The sequence below is a fragment of the Geotrypetes seraphini genome, chromosome 1 (assembly GCF_902459505.1).
Source record: "Geotrypetes seraphini chromosome 1, aGeoSer1.1, whole genome shotgun sequence".
Lineage (NCBI taxonomy): Eukaryota > Metazoa > Chordata > Amphibia > Gymnophiona > Dermophiidae > Geotrypetes > Geotrypetes seraphini.
This window is the reverse complement of record NC_047084.1, coordinates 208474518-208493880: the sequence shown is the minus strand read 5'-3', so window position 1 is coordinate 208493880 and position 19363 is coordinate 208474518. Positions and strand designations below refer to the sequence as shown.

At 46.1% G+C, this 19363-nt stretch overlaps 1 protein-coding gene across 1 annotated transcript in view; it reads right to left on the bottom strand.

Annotated features, from left to right (window-relative positions):
- The window catches only part of PPAT (phosphoribosyl pyrophosphate amidotransferase), a 68339-nt gene that overhangs the window by 17964 nt on the left and 31012 nt on the right, over positions 1–19363 (bottom strand). Inside the window, exons 7-9 of the mRNA XM_033944528.1 lie at positions 13196–13347; positions 8197–8324; positions 7356–7577 (exon numbers count right to left, since the gene is read on the bottom strand). Coding sequence (XP_033800419.1) covers positions 7356–7577; positions 8197–8324; positions 13196–13347 — 502 coding nt within the window. The remainder of the gene's footprint in view (positions 1–7355; positions 7578–8196; positions 8325–13195; positions 13348–19363) is intronic.

The window sequence follows — 19363 nt, the reverse complement described above, 5'->3', positions numbered from 1 at the left end:
ACGCTCTCCTCCGTCGAGCGGGAAGGCACCCGCGCATGCGCGGTGCGGTCAACTAGAACTTTCTAGTTAAAAGTGTCCGTACCGGGGCTCCGTCGGTGACGTCACCCATACGTTAAGAATATGCTGCCTGCTTGTCCTGGGATAACCTGCGGTTTGAGTTCTTTTTACTCTTATCGTGAATTTTATTTCTTTTATTTCCTTTTTAAAAAAAAAAAAAAAAATTTATTCCGGCGATTCGGCCGGGTCGGCCGCATGGCTCAGGCCCCGCTCCTTCGATCTCGCGGCGGAGCTTTTTCGGCCTATGTCCTGGCCAATTACCGGTTTTAAAAAGTGTAGCAAGTGCCAGCGCGCGATTTCGCTGACGGACCCGCATCGATGCTGCCTGCAGTGTCTTGGTCCAGAACATTTCCCGAAATCGTGCCGGCCTTGTTCCACTCTTACAGCACGGGCGTTTAAGCGTCGCTGTTTTTTGTGGGAGTCGATGTTTAAAATGGAAGCTGCGAAAGAACCTTCAGCTTCGACTTCGGCTGCCGCTTCGCCTGCCCATGCGAAGCCCGCCACCACTCCTACTGCTCCGGGTCTCCTGAAGCCGGCCTCCTTTGTCCAGGTTTCGACCCCGTCTTCGGCGCCGGTGCCTTCTGTCTCTTTGGATCAGGTACCGCCCTCTACCATTCCACCCGTGGTTATCAAAGTGCCGAAAGCTTCCAAGCAAAAGCACTCGACCACGAAGGAGCGCAAAGACCGTGCTGGAGGACCCCCTTTCGGTGCGGATCCCTCCATATCGGCTTTGTTGCGGTCCCTTTTGGAAGCTCAGTTTGTCGAGCTCATGCAAACCATGGGACCCAAGTTAATTGCCACCATCCAGGGTGACCTCCCGGTTCCGATTCCGGGGGGTGGACCGCCCCCTCCTCCTCCTCCTCGCCGGTCGGTCTCGCTGCTTGGCGAGGAGGAGCGGCGTGCGGCGGCCAGTCCCTCGAGGCGGGCCTCCTTTAGTGACATGCCCCCTTTAGAGCCCATCACGCCTCCAGACGAAGAGGTCTGGCATACCTCTTCGGGTAATCGAAGCCCTGGGCATCGCAAGTCTCAGGAAGAGTTCTTCCACACTCCATATCAGGCCTGGACTGCATCTCGAGAGGCGTCGAATCTTCCGCCTCTTCGCTCCACGGCCTTGAGTTCCATCTACTCGCTTGAGGCGTCGGGGGACCATGCTAAACATCGTCGTTCTAGATCTCCCTCCAGACACCGAGAGGGGCATCGATCCAGACATTCTTCATGGCACTCCTCGCGGCACTCTGAAGTTTCACCGCAGAAGAAGCTGCCGCGTATGGGGTACTCTTCGTCGGACATGTCTCCTCCGCAGGGGCCGGAGTACGAGGAACCATGTACTTCTTATTCCCCCTGTCGTTCCCAGGTCTCTGTGGATCCCGAGGCCTCGACTTCGTCTAGTCCTTCTCGGAGACCTGTGCTGGCGGATCAATTGTCTTTCTCTTCTTTCCTCCGGCAGATGACCTGGACATTACCTTAGACACCGGTTCTCGGTACTCCAAGGAATACCTCGACACCATGCATTTACCTCATCCTCCTGCGGAGTCTCTGCGCCTGCCTCTGCATAAACTACTCGATCAAACGTTTATGAGATGCTTTGAGACACCATACTCCATTCCTGCGGTCCCTGGCAAGTTGGATGCCCGATACCGCACGGTTCATCACAAAGGGTTCGAGGGCTCTCAACTCTCTCACCAATCCCTCCTGGTCGAATCCTCCCTCAAGCGGTCTCATCCGTCCCAGGTTTATGCCTCGGTGCCTCCGGGTCGTGAGGGCCGGACCATGGATAAGTTTGGCAGGAGGATATACCAGAACTCGATGATGGCTTCCCAAGTTCTGAATTATACTTTTCATTTTGCAACTTATTTGGAGTTCTTCCTGCCTGTGCTTCGAAAGTTCACGCCTTACACTGAGTCTCAGGCTCGCTTCGAGTTCGAGGAGGTGGTGGCCTCGCTGTCCCAGCTTCGTCTCCAGTTGATGCAATCCTCTTACGATGCTTTTGAGCTTTCGGCACGGGCTGCCGCCTGTTCCGTGGCTATGCGTCGATTGGCATGGCTTCGGACCATTGACATGGACCCGAACCTCCAGGATAGACTAGCCAATGTTCCTTGTGCGGGGGCGGATTTGTTTGACGAGTCCATCGAGACTAACGAAGAAGCTGTCTGATCATGAAAAATCCTTTCAGTCCATTCTTCGACCCAAGCCTAAGTCTCAACAGTCTCGTCCGGCTAGACCGCCCTTGATCTATCAGAGGCGTTACACTCCAAGGCAGGCTCCAGCTGCGAGGCAACCGGCGAAGAGGCAGCCGCCTCAGAAGGCTCAGCAGAAACCTCAGCCTTCTATTGTCCCCAAGGCTCCTCAGCCTTTTTGACTCTCTCTCCAGGAGCATAACCAACCTCGTTCTGCATCCTCCTGTTTTTCTTATAGGGGGTCACCTCCATCATTTCTTTCATCGTTGGGAGGCTATTACAACCGACCTCTGGGTCCTGTCCATCGTAAAGGAAGGATACTCTCTTCAATTCCATCGGGTCCCTCCGGACCACCCTCCAAGAGAGTATCCTTCCAACTTGACTTAGACTGCCCTTCTTCTTCAGGAAGCTCAGGCTTTGCTCCGGCTTCGAGCCGTCGAGCCGGTCCCTGTGGACCAACACAATCGGGGGTTTTACTCCCGATACTTCCTTGTTCTGAAGAAGACGGGCGACCTGCGACCGATACTGGACCTTCGGGTCCTCAACAAGTTCTTGGTCAAGGAGAGGTTTCGCATGCTGACCCTTGCTTCGCTCTACCCCCTCCTCGAGCAGAACGACTGGTTATGCTCTCTGGATCTCAAGGAGGCCTACACTCACATTCCCATTCATCCGGCCTCTCGCAAGTTCCTCAGATTTCGGGTGGGACATCTACATCTGCAGTATCGAGTGCTTCCATTCGGCCTATCTTCGTCTCCCAGAATCTTCACGAAGTGTCTGGTAGTGGTGGCCGCTGCACTCCGGAACAGGGGTCTTCAGGTATTTCCCTACCTCGACGACTGGCTCATCAAGGCCCCCTCAGCTCCAGAGGTCATTTCGGCGACCCTGGCTACGATTTGCTTCCTGCAGAGTTTGGGCTTCGAGATCAACTTCCCCAAATCTCATCTTCCGCCTACCCAGTCTCTCCCCTTCATCGGGGCGGTCCTAGATACCATTCAACTCCGAGCATTCCTTCCTCCTCAGCGTATTGATGCTCTTCTTCATCTCTGCCAGTCTGTGTCTTCTCGCCAGTCCATCTCAGCGAGACACATGATGGTCCTCCTGGGCCACATGGCCTCTATAGTTCATGTGACGCCTTTTGCCAGACTCCATCTCAGAATTCCTCAGTGGACCCTGGCTTCTCAATGGACTCAGGTGTCAGACCCGTTGACTCGACACATCATAGTCACGCCTGCTCTTCGGCAGTCTCTACTTTGGTGGATGACCTCTTCGAATCTATCCAGAGGTTTGCTGTTTCACACTCCTCCCCACCAGAAGGTTCTCACAACCGATTCATCGACCTATGCCTGGGGAGCTCATCTGGATGGTCTTCGCACTCAGGGATTCTGGAACAGTGCGGACCGACTCCATCAAATCAATCTTCTGGAGCTCAGAGCCATCTTCAATGCTCTTCAGGCTTTTCAACATCTGCTTCACGACATGGTGGTCCTCATTCGCACAGACAATCAGGTCGCCATGTATTATGTCAACAAGCAGGGGGGCACGGGCTCGGCCTCCCTCTGCCAGGAAGCTCTCAGAGTCTGGGATTGGGCGGTTCACCACAACACCTTCCTCAAAGCTGTCTACATTCAGCGGAAGGACAATGTCTTGGCAGACAACTTAAGTCGTCTCCTCCAGCCTCACGAATGGACACTCCATTCCCAGCCCCTTCATCAGATCTTCTCTCAGTGGGGGACGCCTCAGATAGACCTCTTTGCGGCTCCCCACAATTTCAAGCTGCCTCAATTCTGCTCCAGGATCTACACTCCTCATCGTCTCGAGGCAGATGCCTTTCTGCTGGATTGGGGGAATCGCTTTCTGTATGCGTTTCCTCCCTTTCCTCTCATTCAAAAGACTCTGGTCAAGCTGAAGTCTGACCATGCCACCATGATTCTGATAGCTCCTCGGTGGCCCAGACAACCTTGGTTCTCCCTTCTACTTCAACTCAGCAGCAGGGAGCCATTCCTTCTTCCAGTGTTTCCTTCACTGCTTACTCAGCATCAGGGATCTCTACTTCATCCCAATCTGCAGTCTCTCCACCTGACAGCTTGGTTCCTCTCAACGTAACTCCTCACCAGTTTTCCCAGGCGGTGAGGGATATCTTGGAGGCTTCCAGGAAGCCTGCTACTCGTCAATGCTACTCCCAAAAATGGACTAGATTTTCTTCCTGGTGTGTTTCCAATTCTAAGGAGCCTCAGCGAGCCTCCCTATCCTCTGTATTGGACTATCTTCTGCAGCTGTCTCAGTCTGGTCTCAAGTCTACATCTATACGAGTCCACCTGAGTGCTATTGCGGCTTTCCATCAGCCTCTCCAAGGGAAACCTCTCTCTGCTCATCCTGTGGTTTCCAGATTTATGAAAGGACTTTTCCATGTTAATCCTCCTCTCAAACCTCCTCCAGTGGTTTGGGATCTCAATGTTGTCCTTTCTCAGCTTATGAAACCTCCTTTTGAGCCTCTCAACAAGGCTCCACTAAAGTTTCTCACTTGGAAAGTGGTTTTTCTAGTGGCCCTCGCGTCTGCTCGCAGGGTCAGTGAGCTTCAGGCCTTAGTGGCGGATCCTCCTTTCACAGTATTCCATCATGACAAGGTGGTCCTCCGCACTCATCCGAAATTCCTGCCTAAAGTGGTCTCTGAATTTCATCTCAACCAATCCATTGTACTTCCAGTGTTTTTTCCAAAGCCTCATTCTCATCCTGGAGAATCAGCTCTTCATACTCTGGACTGTAAATGTGCTTTGGCTTTCTACCTGGATCGCACCAAGCCACACAGAACTGCTCCTCAACTATTTGTCTCCTTTGATCCAAACAAGTTGGGACGACCTGTGTCGAAGCGCACCATCTCCAACTGGATGGCGGCTTGTATCTCTTTCTGCTATTCCCAGGCTGGATTACCCCTTCCCTGTAAGGTCACAGCCCATAAGGTCAGAGCAATGGCAGCCTCTGTAGCCTTCCTCAGATCGACACCGATTGAGGAGATTTGTAAGGCTGCCACTTGGTCCTCGGTTCATACATTCACCTCTCATTATTGTCTGGATACTTTCTCCAGAAGGGATGGACAGTTTGGCCAAACAGTGTTACAAAATTTATTCTCCTAAGTTGCCAACTCTCCCACCATCCCATTGAGGTTAGCTTGGAGGTCACCCACTAGTGAGAATACCTGCCTAGCTTGTCCTGGGATAAAGCAATGTTACTTAGCGTAACAGTTGTTATCCAGGGACAGCAGGCAGCTATTCTCACGTCCCACCCACCTCCCCTGGGTTGGCTTCTCTTCTTGCTACCTGAACTGAGGAGACACGCCCGGCCATCGGGCGGGAAGGCACTGGCGCATGCGCGGTGCAGGGCATCTCGAAACTTCTGAGTTTCTTCAAGCAAAATATGCTTGTGAGACGTCCGTATCAGGGCTCTGTCGGATGACATCACCCACTAGTGAGAATAGCTGCCTGCTGTCCCTGGATAACAACTGTTACGGTAAGTAACATTGCTTTACAATGCACAAAAAAAAAAAAGTGGTTTTTAGCGATCTGAAAAAAGCAACTGGTCAAGACTAGTCGCTTGTGTTATAGGGAACGTGCTACCGAAGTGGAGAGTGGCCTGCGAGGTTCACCACAGCCTGCCTGCGAACCTCAGAAGGCTGCTTTGAAGAGGAGTGGCAGCGGTTGGTGAGTGAGGGCGAGAGTCGCCAGAGTGTTCCCTGCTGCTGTGTTTAAAAAAAAAAAAAAAAAAAAGAGAGAGAGACCCCAAAACAAGATCAGCAAGAAGGATGCCCACTCCCTCCCATCGCTGCCGTAAAACAACCCCCTCCCCCCAGCGGGATGGATGCCTATTCCCTTCTGCCGCCAACAACCTCCCCGACAAACTCCCCCCTCCACCCGGCAGCTGGAGGTATGCCACTCTCTTCTGCTGCCGCCAAACAACCCCCCCACCGACACCCCCCAGCAGAATGAGGGATGCCCACTCCCTCCCACCATCCTTGTCAAACACCACCTCCTGACAAACACCTCCTCCTGGCAGCGGGAAGGATGCCCACTCCCTCCCTCTGCTGCCAGCAAACAACCCACCTAACATACACCCCCCCTGCAGCGCAGTGGGAGGGTTTGCCCACTCCCTCCTGCCACCGTGCTCCCGCTCCCCCCTACCTTCTTCATGAAATCCAGATGGAGGAATGCATAGTCCCTCCGGTCGGCAGGTCTGCCTCTTCATAATGATGGGCAGCAGGATGGAGTGGGCATCCCTCCAGCTGATAGGGGAGGGGGGTTGTTCGACAGTCGCAGATTGTTTCACCGAGGCAGCGGGAGGGAGTGGGCATCCCTCCTACCGATATTTGATTTGGGTTTTTGGGGGTTGTTTTGACAGGGGGGGTGGGGGGGTCTGAGCTGTCAAACCTTACTTTCCTGTCGGTACCTGAGCCAATCATCACTTAAGCACTGATCAGAAAGTAAGGCTATGGCATCTCAGACCCTGCCAGAAAAATTTGCATACAAATCTACTACAACAAAGTTAGGGAATTATTTGGCAATGATAGAGAATCACCCAGAGTACTCATTTTAATATTAATAACTACGTTGTACTACATTTGAATGGCAAAGTTGGAGACAGCTAGGAAGTGCAGAAAAGAACATGGTGAGCCGTTCTGATCATCGGGCATAAAATACTGCCCCGGTAAACTGACTGAAGCAGGTTTAGCGACCGTGTTAAAGGCAACGTTCAAGTTTTGAGAATCTTCTCCTCAGTCAATAGCGTGTCTAATTAAGTGTTATGTGGAAGGGTTCGCTTTACTCTTGACTTACTGTATACAGCTGCAGTCACTTAAAACAAAATTGAATTAGTTCATGCATACTAATGGCATTTAGATGCGAGGAGGTTCTGATGTGTGTGTATCAAGATAAAAATGCAATCCAATTTCCCTACAACAGGGAAGGAGTGTTTACCCAAGGAACAAGCCTGGCAGCGTCTCTACAGATTCCTACACATGCTCCTACTTGACCACAATTTGTGGCTCAAAGATATTTTGAAATTCCAATCAAAAGCCTACTTGTTCCCTCACTATTTTCAAGGAAATTACCCTTTTTTCAGGGGTTCTCTTACCTCCTTGGCACCAGAGTCCCTCAGCAGCTTTATAATGGGTGAAATTGTATTTCCTCTCACTATAGAATCGTCTACCAAGACAACTTTTTTACCCGCAAAGTTGTCCGACAGAACTCCAAATTTTTTTGCCACACCAAGCTGCCTCAGCCTCATGTTTGGCTGAATGAACGTCCTTCCGACATAGCGATTTTTGCACAGAACTTCCACGTACCGCAGCCCACACTGCAAAAGTCAGACACATTAGTTCAATCATTGTTCTATATTCAGTATAAAAGAACAGCCCTGCATTGGTCTGGATATTTCTATGCAGCATTATAACATTCAATTAATTTAGAAAAGAAAAACAAAAAACTCTAAAAGCATTTCTCTTCTCATTTAACAGAAGAAAGGAAATTGGCAAATGTCTTTGGAAGGTCAAGTTGTGTTTTCATAACCATCATTTTATATCGGCTTACAACATGAAAGAGACATTTCCATAAAAATAAATTAATTAAATAAAAATAAAAAGAATTTTGATTTTTCCAAATTCATTACTTGTCTCCCCCCTCTTCCTAATATTTAAGGGAGGCGGAAGGGTAAATACACTACATTCTAATGTACTTGTAGCAATAAAATTTTCTAAAATTCCAAGAAAAGTTAGAAAAGAAAAATGCAAAGAACCCTGCAATAATAATAATTTATTTATATGCCGCCATACCGGAGAGGTTCTAAGCGGCTCACAGCATGAGAAAAACAATACATACATACATACATTTTCAATAAAAATTCAATAAAAGGCAGTACATACATTTCAAGAAAATTGATCAAGAAAAGCCAGGACTCCACATAAGAGCCACTCTACCTGTTGTGCATAGCCGAGTGCAGCTGGCGTCGCAGACTCAGGAACTGTGCTGACCAGATCGGCTTTCACTGGCGCCTCGATGGCAAGCTGCCGCCCACACCTCTGTCTCACTGAATACACCATCTGACCTATGGCAATTAAAAATAAGTGTATTCCTGATTAGCATATTCATCCTAATCAGGAGAGTATCTCCCTTCCTCTGCCGAGCATTGTGCAAAGCTCCTACTTCAGAAAGAACATTTTCATTCTGCTTGAGAAGAGCTCTCCCCCCACCCCCCTTGATAGGAAACTCAAAGTAACAAGTCACTGTTGAAAACAGGATACTGGATTTGATGGACCTTTGGTTCATCCTAATATGGCAATGCTTATGTACATATAGCACAAATGAACACAGTTTCCTATTTTTATTAGAAACCTATAGGCTTCCTGTATACCGCCTTGAGTGAATTTCTTCAAAATGGAGGTAAATAAATCCTAAGTCTTTTTCCTTGTCTCCATCCTGTAATTTCTGCAATAAGGTATGGAGCAGTCCTTTCCTCCACTTCAGTAATTGCATGAACACTAACAGAACCCCATATTCAGAAGCCATAGTGGGCTCACTGGGGCAATTGGGGGGGAGGGTTAAATGAATTTGCCCAAGGTCACAAAGAGCTGTAGTGGGAATTGAACCCAGTATGCTAGGATCAAAGCCCCCTGCACCAACCATTAGGCTCCTCCTCCATTCCAGCATCTCATCACAAGATTTAAAAAAAATCTCTGTACATATGTAACAAACATCAAATTCTCAGAACATTTGTATTTCATATTCTAGTGTGCTGCTTTTCAAAACTCGTCCCATGAGGAAAGAGGCCATGCTGATCTGATGTTCACAAATGGAGAAAGTGTTTCTAACATCTGGGTAGGTGCCCGGCAACAGTGATCATCACACAATATGGTTTGACACACAAGACTCAAAAGTACTAGATTACAAACATGCAGTCTTTAGTAAAATGAGGGAATATCTGAAGAGCAAGTTGAAGGGATAAGTGGAGATAGAAGAGGTCCAAGCAGAAAGTAGCTATTAATAGGGCAACCAATCTTTATGGACAAACACTCCGAAGTCCATTAATTCTCTATGGACATCGGAGCGATTACTGCAGCAGCAGCCGCTAGTGTGGCTTCGTAAAAAGGGCGTATAACAGGAAAGTAAACAAAAGCAAGAGAAAAAGAAAACCTATATGGTTCAACAAAAATGTGGATGATGAGCTAAAGGCAAAAAGAGACAGATTTCAAGAAATATAGAAGAATACAAGAGAAGAAAAATGGCTAAAGAAATTGAGAGGTGACGTTACTTTTACTCAGAAAGAAATAGAACTGATTCTTCAGGTGGTACAGGCTCTATGGTTTGAATGTCCAATAGCCTTTGCAATGTAAAGAACTTTGTTCACTTTCTTCAGCCTGCTTGCCAGGGAATTTAGAAATAAGCCTGGCAAAGGGTGTGTGAGGGCAAAGGGTGTGTGAATTGAGTTTGTAGCCCTCTTGAATGATATCCAACTATATTTGTCCAACAGCCATCCTCCTATCCAAGGGAGGGACGCTGTGGTTCTGACATCATTGTGCCTTTTAAGTGGTTGTCGCTTCATGAGAACAGAGGACTGAAGCTTCCTTGTCCCTGTGAATCTCTGCCGGTATCCTTGATAGGGTCTCTAGGTTAAAGCTCCTTCTGAATACTGACAAAAACATTGTAAGCCTTGAAAATTAGATCATTCAGCCCTTCTAGGGGTCGTCAGTCTGTCTATTAAAAATCTTGGGCGACAATCTGTCTCACTAACCAAAAGGCTGTCCTCGCTTGGATTCCATGAATCTGTCCTCTCCTGGTTTGCCTTCTACCTTTCCCAACACACCTTTAGTGTATGTGTTGGAGGGTCCTCTTCTGCTGCTACCCCACTAGCAGTTGGCGTACCCCAGGGTTCTGTCTTAGGACCTCTTCTCTTCTCTCTCTACACCTCTTCCCTCGGTGCCCTGATCTCCTCCCATGGCTTCCAGTATCACCTATATGCTGATGACTCCCAGATATACCTCTCTACACCTGAAATTTCACCTAAAGTCCAAGAAAAAGTCTCCGCCTATTTGGCTGACATTGTTGCCTGGATGTCCTGCTGTCATCTGTAACTAAATATGTCCAAGACTAAACTGCTCCTTTTTCCTCCTAAACCCTCTGCTCCTCCTCCTCTCTTCTCCAGGGTAGGAAGAAAAGGAGGGGGGAGTAGCGTTATATGTTAAAGATCATATTAAAGCCACACAACTTCAGGCTCTGCAGGGTAAAGAAGAGGCATTATGGATCAATCTGGAAAGAGGGAATGGAAAATGTATTTACATTGGTGTGATATACAGGTCTCCTTCACAGATGGAAGAAGTAGATAGAGATTTAATAGTAGACATTCAGAATATATCTAAAAAAGGGGAAGTCTTACTAATAGGTGATCTTAATATGCTGGATGTTGACTGGGGTATTCCTATTGTGGGGTCTTCTAGAAGTAGGGAGATCCTGGATTCTCTACAAGGAGAACTGTTCCAGCAGTTGGTAATGGAACCCATGCGGGATCGGGGTCATACTGGACTTAGTGCTTACAAATGGGGAAAGTGTTTCTGATATTACAGTGGGTGATCATCTGGCATCCAGTGATCACTGCATGGTATGGATTAATATTAAGATGATTATAGAGAGGACTCATTCAAAAGCAAAGGTTCTAGGAGTTTAAAAAAAACTAACTTTGTTCGGATGGGGGCTTACGTCAAGGAATTAATATCTGGATGGGAACGTCTGGAAGGAGTGGAAATGCGGTGGGCAAAACTAAAAGGAGTGATTGTACGGGTGACAAACCTTTTGTAAGGCAATTAAGTAAAAGTAAGAGGAAAAGAAGGCCACTTAGGTTCTGTGAAGGTAAGAAATAAGAGGTTAGCTTTCATAAACCACAAAAGATCGCAGAATGAGGAAGACAGGCAAAAATATCTGGAAAATTTAATAGAGGCTGGTCATGTAGTCAGGAAAGGAAAGATGCAAATAGAGGGAAAAATAGCTGGCATGGTAAAACGGGGAGACAAGACTCTTTTTAGATATATTAGTGATAGGAAGAAGTGCGAAAGTGGCATTGTGAGACTCAAAGGTGAAGAGGAGGAAAATGTAGAAGCTGATAAAGAAAAGGCTGAATTGCTTAACAAATATTTTTATTCTGTGTTCATGGCTGAAGCGTTGGGAGCGGGACCGCAGAAGATGGATGTAAATAGGGATGGAGGAGTAATAGACCCTGATCAATTTTCAGAGGGTCGTGTTCGTGAGGAGCTAGCTAAAATAAAATTAGACAAAGCAATGGGGCCGGATGGTGTACATCCGAGGATGCTGAAGGAATTTAGGGACGGCATATGAGAGGGCATAGGATGAAGTTAAGAGGTGATAGGCTCTGGAGTAATATAAGGAAATGCGTTTTACAGAAAGGCTGGTAGATGCGTAGAACGGTCTCCTGGAAGAGGTGGTGGAGACAGAGACTGTGTTTGAATTCAAGAAAGCCTGGCATAGGCACGTGGTATCTCTTAGAGAAGAGGAAGAAATAATGGTTACTGCGAATGGGCAGACTGGATGGGCCATTTGGCCTTTATCTGCCATCATGTTTCTAACATCACTAGCAGCTTTTCTTGAGAAGTGATCAATTATTTTAAGTTTCCTTGTTAAGTTTCAAAAGGTCTTGTATTCAACACATTATAGCTAGGGGTAAACGTAAACGACATTTCCTTCTCTAAGCTGTCAATTTCACTATTGTTTAAAATCCTATCTGAAAGAACATACTGTCCTCAGCTAAAGGCAGAAATCTGTTGCTCCAACTATAATTTATATACAATATTTGTATTTTTATATATAGTATTTAATAATTATTGGTTGTTTTGTTTTTGTTTTAAGTTTCTTTTTAAATTTATTCCTGCTGAACTTTGACCTTACTAGGTCAGACCAATGGTCCATCAAGCCCAGTAGCCCACTCTCACGGTGGCCAATCCAGGTCACTAGTACCTGGCTAAAACCTAAGGAGTAGCAACATTTCATGCTACTGATCCAGGGCAAGCAGTGGCTTCCCTCATGTCTTTCTCAATAACAGACTATGGACCTCTCCTCCAGGAACTTTCTTAAAACCAGCTATGTTATCCGCTCTTACCACATCCTTTGGCAATGTGTTCCAGAGCTTAACTGTTCTGAATGAAAAAAAATTTCCTCCTATTGGTTTTAAAAGTATTTCCCCTTAACTTCATTGAGTGTCCCCATGTCTTTGTATTTTTGACGAAGTGAGAAACAAACAAACAAAAAAAACCCAATCCTCTTGTACCCATTCTACCTTGAGAAAGGAAGCGCATAAAAGCATGATAAGTAGCATACTTATCAGATTCTGTTTACTTAAGTGGATGCTGCTATCTGTTTGCTACTGCTGGATGAGTTGCTACAACTCTTATGTGTTTTTAAAGCTGTTTTATTTATTACTGTAACTGGTCATATTCGTTATTTGTTTATATGTTTTTTAGCTTCTTTGAATTCAACTAAGATTTTAATATGCATAGACTGGTCTCTTTGTGAGCATGTACTTTTTATATGTGCCTTATGGAAGATAATAAATAAAATCAAATTCAAATACAATTTTCTTTTATGTATATCTTATTTATGAGTTAATACTGCAGTAGCCCCTGATGCAGCCCTTTGGATGAAATGTGGTCCATGTTGGGCTTTTTATTGTGTGAGTTCTCCTTTGCTGAATATTCTCTTTACTTTATATCCTCTTGACATATAGTCTGCTCTTTTCAACCCAATATTTCTCTCTTTATAGACTTCTATCTTGTCACAATGTTAAAACTCCAGCAAGAAGAGAAAGCAATAGTAGCAGTATATATCTTTTTCCTGATGCCGCAATCAAAATGGCCAAGAGAGAGAAGAGATGCAGCACATATCTAGAAAATAGTGGATTAAGATTAGTCTTCTTACCTTCAAAAATGGAGTCAGGTCTGGAAAAATAAACATACTCAAAAATGCAGAAAGCTGCAGTATCTCCTCTGGGTCTGGGTACAATATCAAGTGTCTGGACCCCATGCTTAGACAGTTTCACAATTTCTCCAGGTGCCACTTCACGAAAATATCTGGGGAAAAAAAAAAAAATTGTTCTGCTTGCTCAAGCTCATTTTTTTTTCACCTGGTAGTTTCTTTCTATTCCTTTATACTTCAAGCTCAAATGGAAACCAGACATGGCATTTGGTACCATGAACATTCATTCACAAGTATCTGCAAATTTCCATCATCCCTCTCCCCCTCCCCCCCAAATGCACCTGTCTGGACACTACAGTGATATTGCTGGACTGGATGACATGAGCCAGGGTGCTTCTGGAACCCTGCAATAATGGGCCCAAAATCCAACCACTAAGTCTCACTCTTAAGTAATGACCAATTTATTTCTGTCAGGGAGTGGTCAGCATTTCCTCTGCCGTATTCTTAACCTCTGCCAACCCAGTGAGAGAAGACCTAACTCAAGGACTGAACTGGAGTGCTTCAACATGGCACCAACTCTGAGCAGCCAAAGTTGCCCAAAAGTTTCTTTTAAAGGATGCAGAATTTATGTAAGATTTTACTGATGTTTCATATGTCACATCAAACTATGACAAAGAAATATATCTGAGTTTTTATAGGACTCAGAGTGTATTGTCTCAGAGGTTTTTCTGCATCAGGGTTAGAGTTTCCTTGAAGCTTAATTCCAAGTGCATAAAGCCCATGGACTAGAACACTGTTCTTCAACCACCAGTCCGTAGGAACTTTCTGCCGGTCTGCGCAGAGTCGGCGAGATTGATTAAGTTCAATTTCCTGCCGGTCCGTGCAGGGCCGGCAAGATCGACGAGTTATTTTCAGCTGGGCCGGAGAGATCATGGGGAGCCTCTGACAGTGGCTTTCTCCCCTATCTGCAGCCCCCCTTCTTACCAGCGCAGCGATTCAGGAAGGCAGTCTTGGGGCTTTTGCTGAGTCGTGGCCGCCTCTGATGATGCAACTTTCTCTTTCTTCAGAGGCGGTGCGACCCAACAAAGGACCCGAGGCTGCCTTCCTGAATTGCTGCGCTGGCAAGTAAGGAGAGCTGCTGGGAGGGGAGAAAGCCACTGTTGGAGGCTGGGAAGCTGCTGGGAAAGGGGAAAAAAGGGACAGCTGCTATTAGACCTGGAGGGAAGGATAAGGAGAGATGCTGCTGGGAGGGGAGGAGCGAAAGGAGTCTGGGAAGCTTCTGGACAAAGGAAAAAAAAGGGACAGCTGCTACTGGACCTGGAAGGAAGGAGAAGGAGAGATGCTGCTGGGAGGAGAGGAAGGGAAGAGAGTTACTGCTGGAAAGGAGGAGGAGGGAAGGGAGAAGGAAAAAAAGAAGGACACAGCTGGCAGGGAGATTAGAGGAGGAGAAGGGGAGAGACAGGCATAAGAAAGTAGAGAAATTGATGATTGAAAGGGGTCAGCAGAGAAATAAGCAGAGAGGGACAAAGATGCTAGATCTGGTGTAAGAGAGATAAAAATGAAGAGAGCAGTGAAGCTGGAATGAATCATGTAAAAAGGAGAGAGGTAGCACAGGCTGGATGGAAAGGGGGAGAGGGCAGACAGTGGATGGAAGGGGCAGATGCTGGATTGAAGAGACAGAGAGGGCAGACGCTGGAGGGAAGAGAGTGAAAAGAAAATGAAAGCAGAAACCAGAGAAAGGTAGAAAAAATAATTTTATTTCTATTTTGTGATTAGAATATCAGATTTAAAATATATATCCTGCTAGAGCTAGTGTTAGACATAACTGGGGACTGCAAAGCCCAGGCAGTGCTTCTTTAGCTTCCAGCTGGCTTAGGGTGCTCTCTGACCAGGGGGCAGTTGCCCTAGTTGCATTCCCCTAACACTATTCCTGTTATGTGTGACTGCAGTATTCTGTTAGCATGATATTTCTGTGTAGCATTCTGTAATAATTTGGCTTGTTCAGTTTTCTTGATAGTAGAGGGGATATATGTGAAGGGGAGGGGAGACATGGGTTTTGTTAATCCTTGCTCTGTATTATTTGTATTTACAAAATGACAATTGTACAGAATATTGTTTCTTTTTATATTTTAATAAAATACATTCTAAGGCTAATAAAATCATAACTGAGGCTTGTGCGGATGGGATCAGATGATTTGTGGGGACCGAGCTCGCGGAGATGGGGCAGAAATGGGGTTTTTTAATTTTAGACCTAGTAGTTTGCCGGTCCACAGGTGTAAAAAGGTTGAAAAACACTGGACTAGAACATAAGAATTGCTGCTGCAGGGTCAGACCAGTGGTCCATCGTGCCCAGCAGTCCGCTCACATGGCAGCCCCCAGATCAAAGACCAGTGCTCTAAATGAGTCCAGCCTCACCTGCATACGTTCCAGTTTAGCAGGAACTTGTCCAACTTTGTCTTGAATCCCTGGAGGGTGTTTTCCCCTATGACAGACTCCCGGAAGAGCGTTCCAGTTTTCTACCACTCTCTGGGTAAAGAAGAACTTCCTTACGTTTGTACGGAATCTATCCCCTTTCAATTTTAGAGTGCCCTCTCGTTCTTCCTACCTTGGAGAGGGTGAACAATCTGTCTGTATCTGCTAAGTCTATTCCCTTCAGATGGCTTCTTGTATTAACATATGAAAAGGCCACCTGTTCCTACTATGCATATGTGCAATGCATTTTCTGTGTCTCAGAAAATTCAGCACTATCTGTGGCCCACAAAGCCTTTTGAAAAGTGGCATATATTGGTTATTAATCAGCATTTCCTACAGGGAAAATGGTTCTATAAAGTCACCACATTTGTCCCCTACTTGTATATGTACTTCCCTTAACTGCTGAATAGTTCTTCAATTTAGTTCAGACATCTGCCCCACATAGAACACCCTATGACCCCTGGGACTATTTTTTCAGGTAGTCTGTAACAGAGAATGACACAGGGACAAATTTGTCCCCGTAGGAACTCAATTTCCCCGTCCCCGTGAGTTTTGTCGCTGTCCCTGCCCCATTCCTGTAAACTCTGCCTTAACCACATAAGCCTCGAACACTTATGATTTCAAAGTGTTTGTGCAGATGAGGATGGAACGTGCAGAAACAGGGCAAGGACAGGAAAATGAGTTACCGCGGGGACGTGGAAACATTTGTCCCCGTGTCATTCTCTAGTCTGTAACACCCACAACACTTAGTACTTATGGTTATTTTTCTTAGAAAGAAAAAGGTCACTTCTTGACTAATTTTGGACTAGATACCTTGATGCATTTTTAAAGTTGCTCAGACTTTGGTTAGTAAATCATAGCCATCTACAAACTTCTGCACTAAAGCAGCAAACTAGGCATCACACAATATTCTCATATCTCATTTCAGCGAATGCATTTCTCCACTGGAGTAAATGAGCCATCAGTTAGCATTGCCCAATGATTAGGCGGACTATGGGGCAGGGTGGAACTAGCTGGTCTAATCAACATAATATGAAGACAACAAACAAATCCTAGTATTCTAATTACTTTGGCAAGGCCTTTTTGGGGGAGAACTTATACGATGAGGCTCAGTTTTTGTTTTTATGTGGTATTTAAGTATTTTATGTATGGTATTTGGTATACAGTTCTCCCTCCGGATTTGTGGTTTCCCTACTCACGAGTTCAGTTATTCGCGGGGGGAGGGTCCTTCTTTTTGCAGGCTGCTCGAACCTCCCCGGACCTTACCTGGTGGTCTAGCGGTGGCGTGGGGCAGAATTACAGATGTCAAGTATGCAGGGGAGCCTTGCCAGGGGAGATGGCAAATGCCTGTATCTGGGCATTGTATACAGACCTCCGAAACAACAAGACGACATAGACAAAGAATTAATTGAAGACATCGAAATCATCACTCTGCGTGGAGACCTGTGCTGTTAGGGGAATTCAACATGCCAGATATAAACTGGAACAAACTTTCAGCTACGTCCAGCAGTAGCAAAAGGCTACTAACCTCTATACGGAGAGCACGACTCAAACAAATGGTACTGGAAACCACCAGGGATCAGGCGATTCTGGACCTGATGCTCACCAATGGAGATAGCGTCACAGAGGTTTCGGTAGGTGAGGCATTGGCCTCCAGCAACCACAACATGGTGTGGTTTCCCTTCAAGAAGGGATCCACGAGGTCGAACAAGTCAACAAAGGTCCTTAACTTTAAGGGCACTGACTTCGAGAGCATGGGAGATTTTGTCTCTGAGGCGCTGCAAAACCAAGACACAACAGATGATGTGGAGATAATGTGGTCAGCTGTGAAATCTACCCTACAGGAAGCAACCAACCTCTTTATAAGAACCATGAGTAAATGGTGGAGAAATAACAAACCCAATGGTTCTCTGCGGAGATCTCGGATCTCGTAAAACAGAAGAAAAGAGCATTTGTATCCTACAAATAATCACAACAACCAGAAGCCAAAGAAGCTTATCTAGAGAAATCTAGAACTGTTAAAACAGCGGTCAGAAACGCCAAACTCCGGATGGAAGAAAATTTAGCTAGGAATATTAAAAAAGGGGATAAATCCTTTTTCAGGTATGTTAGTGATAGAAAGAGGAATACAGACGGGATAGTGCGCCTGAGGAAACCCGAAGGCAACTTTGCAGAATCGGACTCCAATAAAGCCGAACTACTGAACAAATACTTCTGCTCAGTCTTTACCTGTGAGGCACCGGGATCCAGTCCACAGCTGCAAATAAGGGAGAGCTCAGAAGACCCGTTAAGGAAATTTGAATTTTCCACCAGCAGCATCTACCAAGAATTGTCAAGGCTCAAAGTGAATAAAGCCATGGGACCGGATAAATTGCACCCCAGAGTGCTTAGGGAATTGAGAGATGTCCTGGCAGAGCCATTAGCTGCACTCTTCAATCTTTCTCTGAGCACGGGAAAAGTTCCATTAGACTGGAAAACAGCTAACGTCATTCCGCTCCACAAAAAGGGATGCAAGTTAGAGACTGCAAATTACAGACTGATAAGTCTCACGTCAATAGTGTGTAAACTTATGGAAACATTGATTAAACACAAATTAGATACGGTTCTGGATGATGAGAGACTGAGGGGTCCCCACCAGCATGGATTTACAAGGGGGAGATCTTGCCAATCCAACCTGATCAGCTTCTTTGACTGGGTAACAAAAGAACTAGATAAGGGAGAGTCCCTAGATGTAGTGTATCTGGACTTCAGTAAGGCTTTTGATAGCGTCCTACACCATAGACTTTTGAACAAGATGAGTTCGCTGGGGCTAGGAGAAATATTAACTGCATGGGTTAAAGACTGACTCAGTGGCAGACATCAAAGGGTGGTGGTAAACGGTACTCCCTCTGAAAAGTCGGAAGTGCGCAGTGGAGTACCGCAGGTCTCGGTCCTGGGTCCAATCCTATTTAATATCTTCATACGAGATCTGTCTCAGGGACATCGGGGTAAAATTGCATTATATGCCAATGATGCTAAATTATGCAACGTAGTGGGCGAAGGTACCGTGCCCGACACTGACACAAGACATACTTTTACTGGGGAACTGGTCCAAATAATTTTTGGCAGCTGAATTTTAATGCCAAGAAGTGTAAAGTTATGCACCTTGGTAGCAGAAACCCATGCAAAAACCTACACTCTGAATGGTGATACCTTGACTAGAACTGTTGCAGAACGGGACCTATAAAAGGAATATCCCATGCTAGAAAACTAGGGACATCCCTCCCCTTTAGAATCACTGAGCTCTGGAACAACCTTACATCCCCTCTCTGAAACTCGAGCTCCCTTCAACTCTTCCGAAAACATCTGAAAACTTGCCTTTTCTCTCTGGTACCCTAATACCCTCTATATCTTCTTTACACTTAATCCTATAACCCTCCTTTGGAGTTCCTTTCTATCTGAAACCTGTAAACCGTGCCGAGCTCTACGATTGCGGAGAAGATGCGGTATACAAACCTAAGGTTTAGCTTAGTTTAGTTTAGTGAAGACAGCCAATCAAATGGAGAAAGCCTCATGTAAGGCTAGACAAATGCTGGGTTGCATCCGGAGAAGTTTTGTCAGCCGAAAGCCCGAAGTGGTAATGCCGCTGTACAGGTCGATGGTGAGACCACATCTGGAATACTGTGTGCAATTTTTGAGGCCACATTATCAGAAAGATGT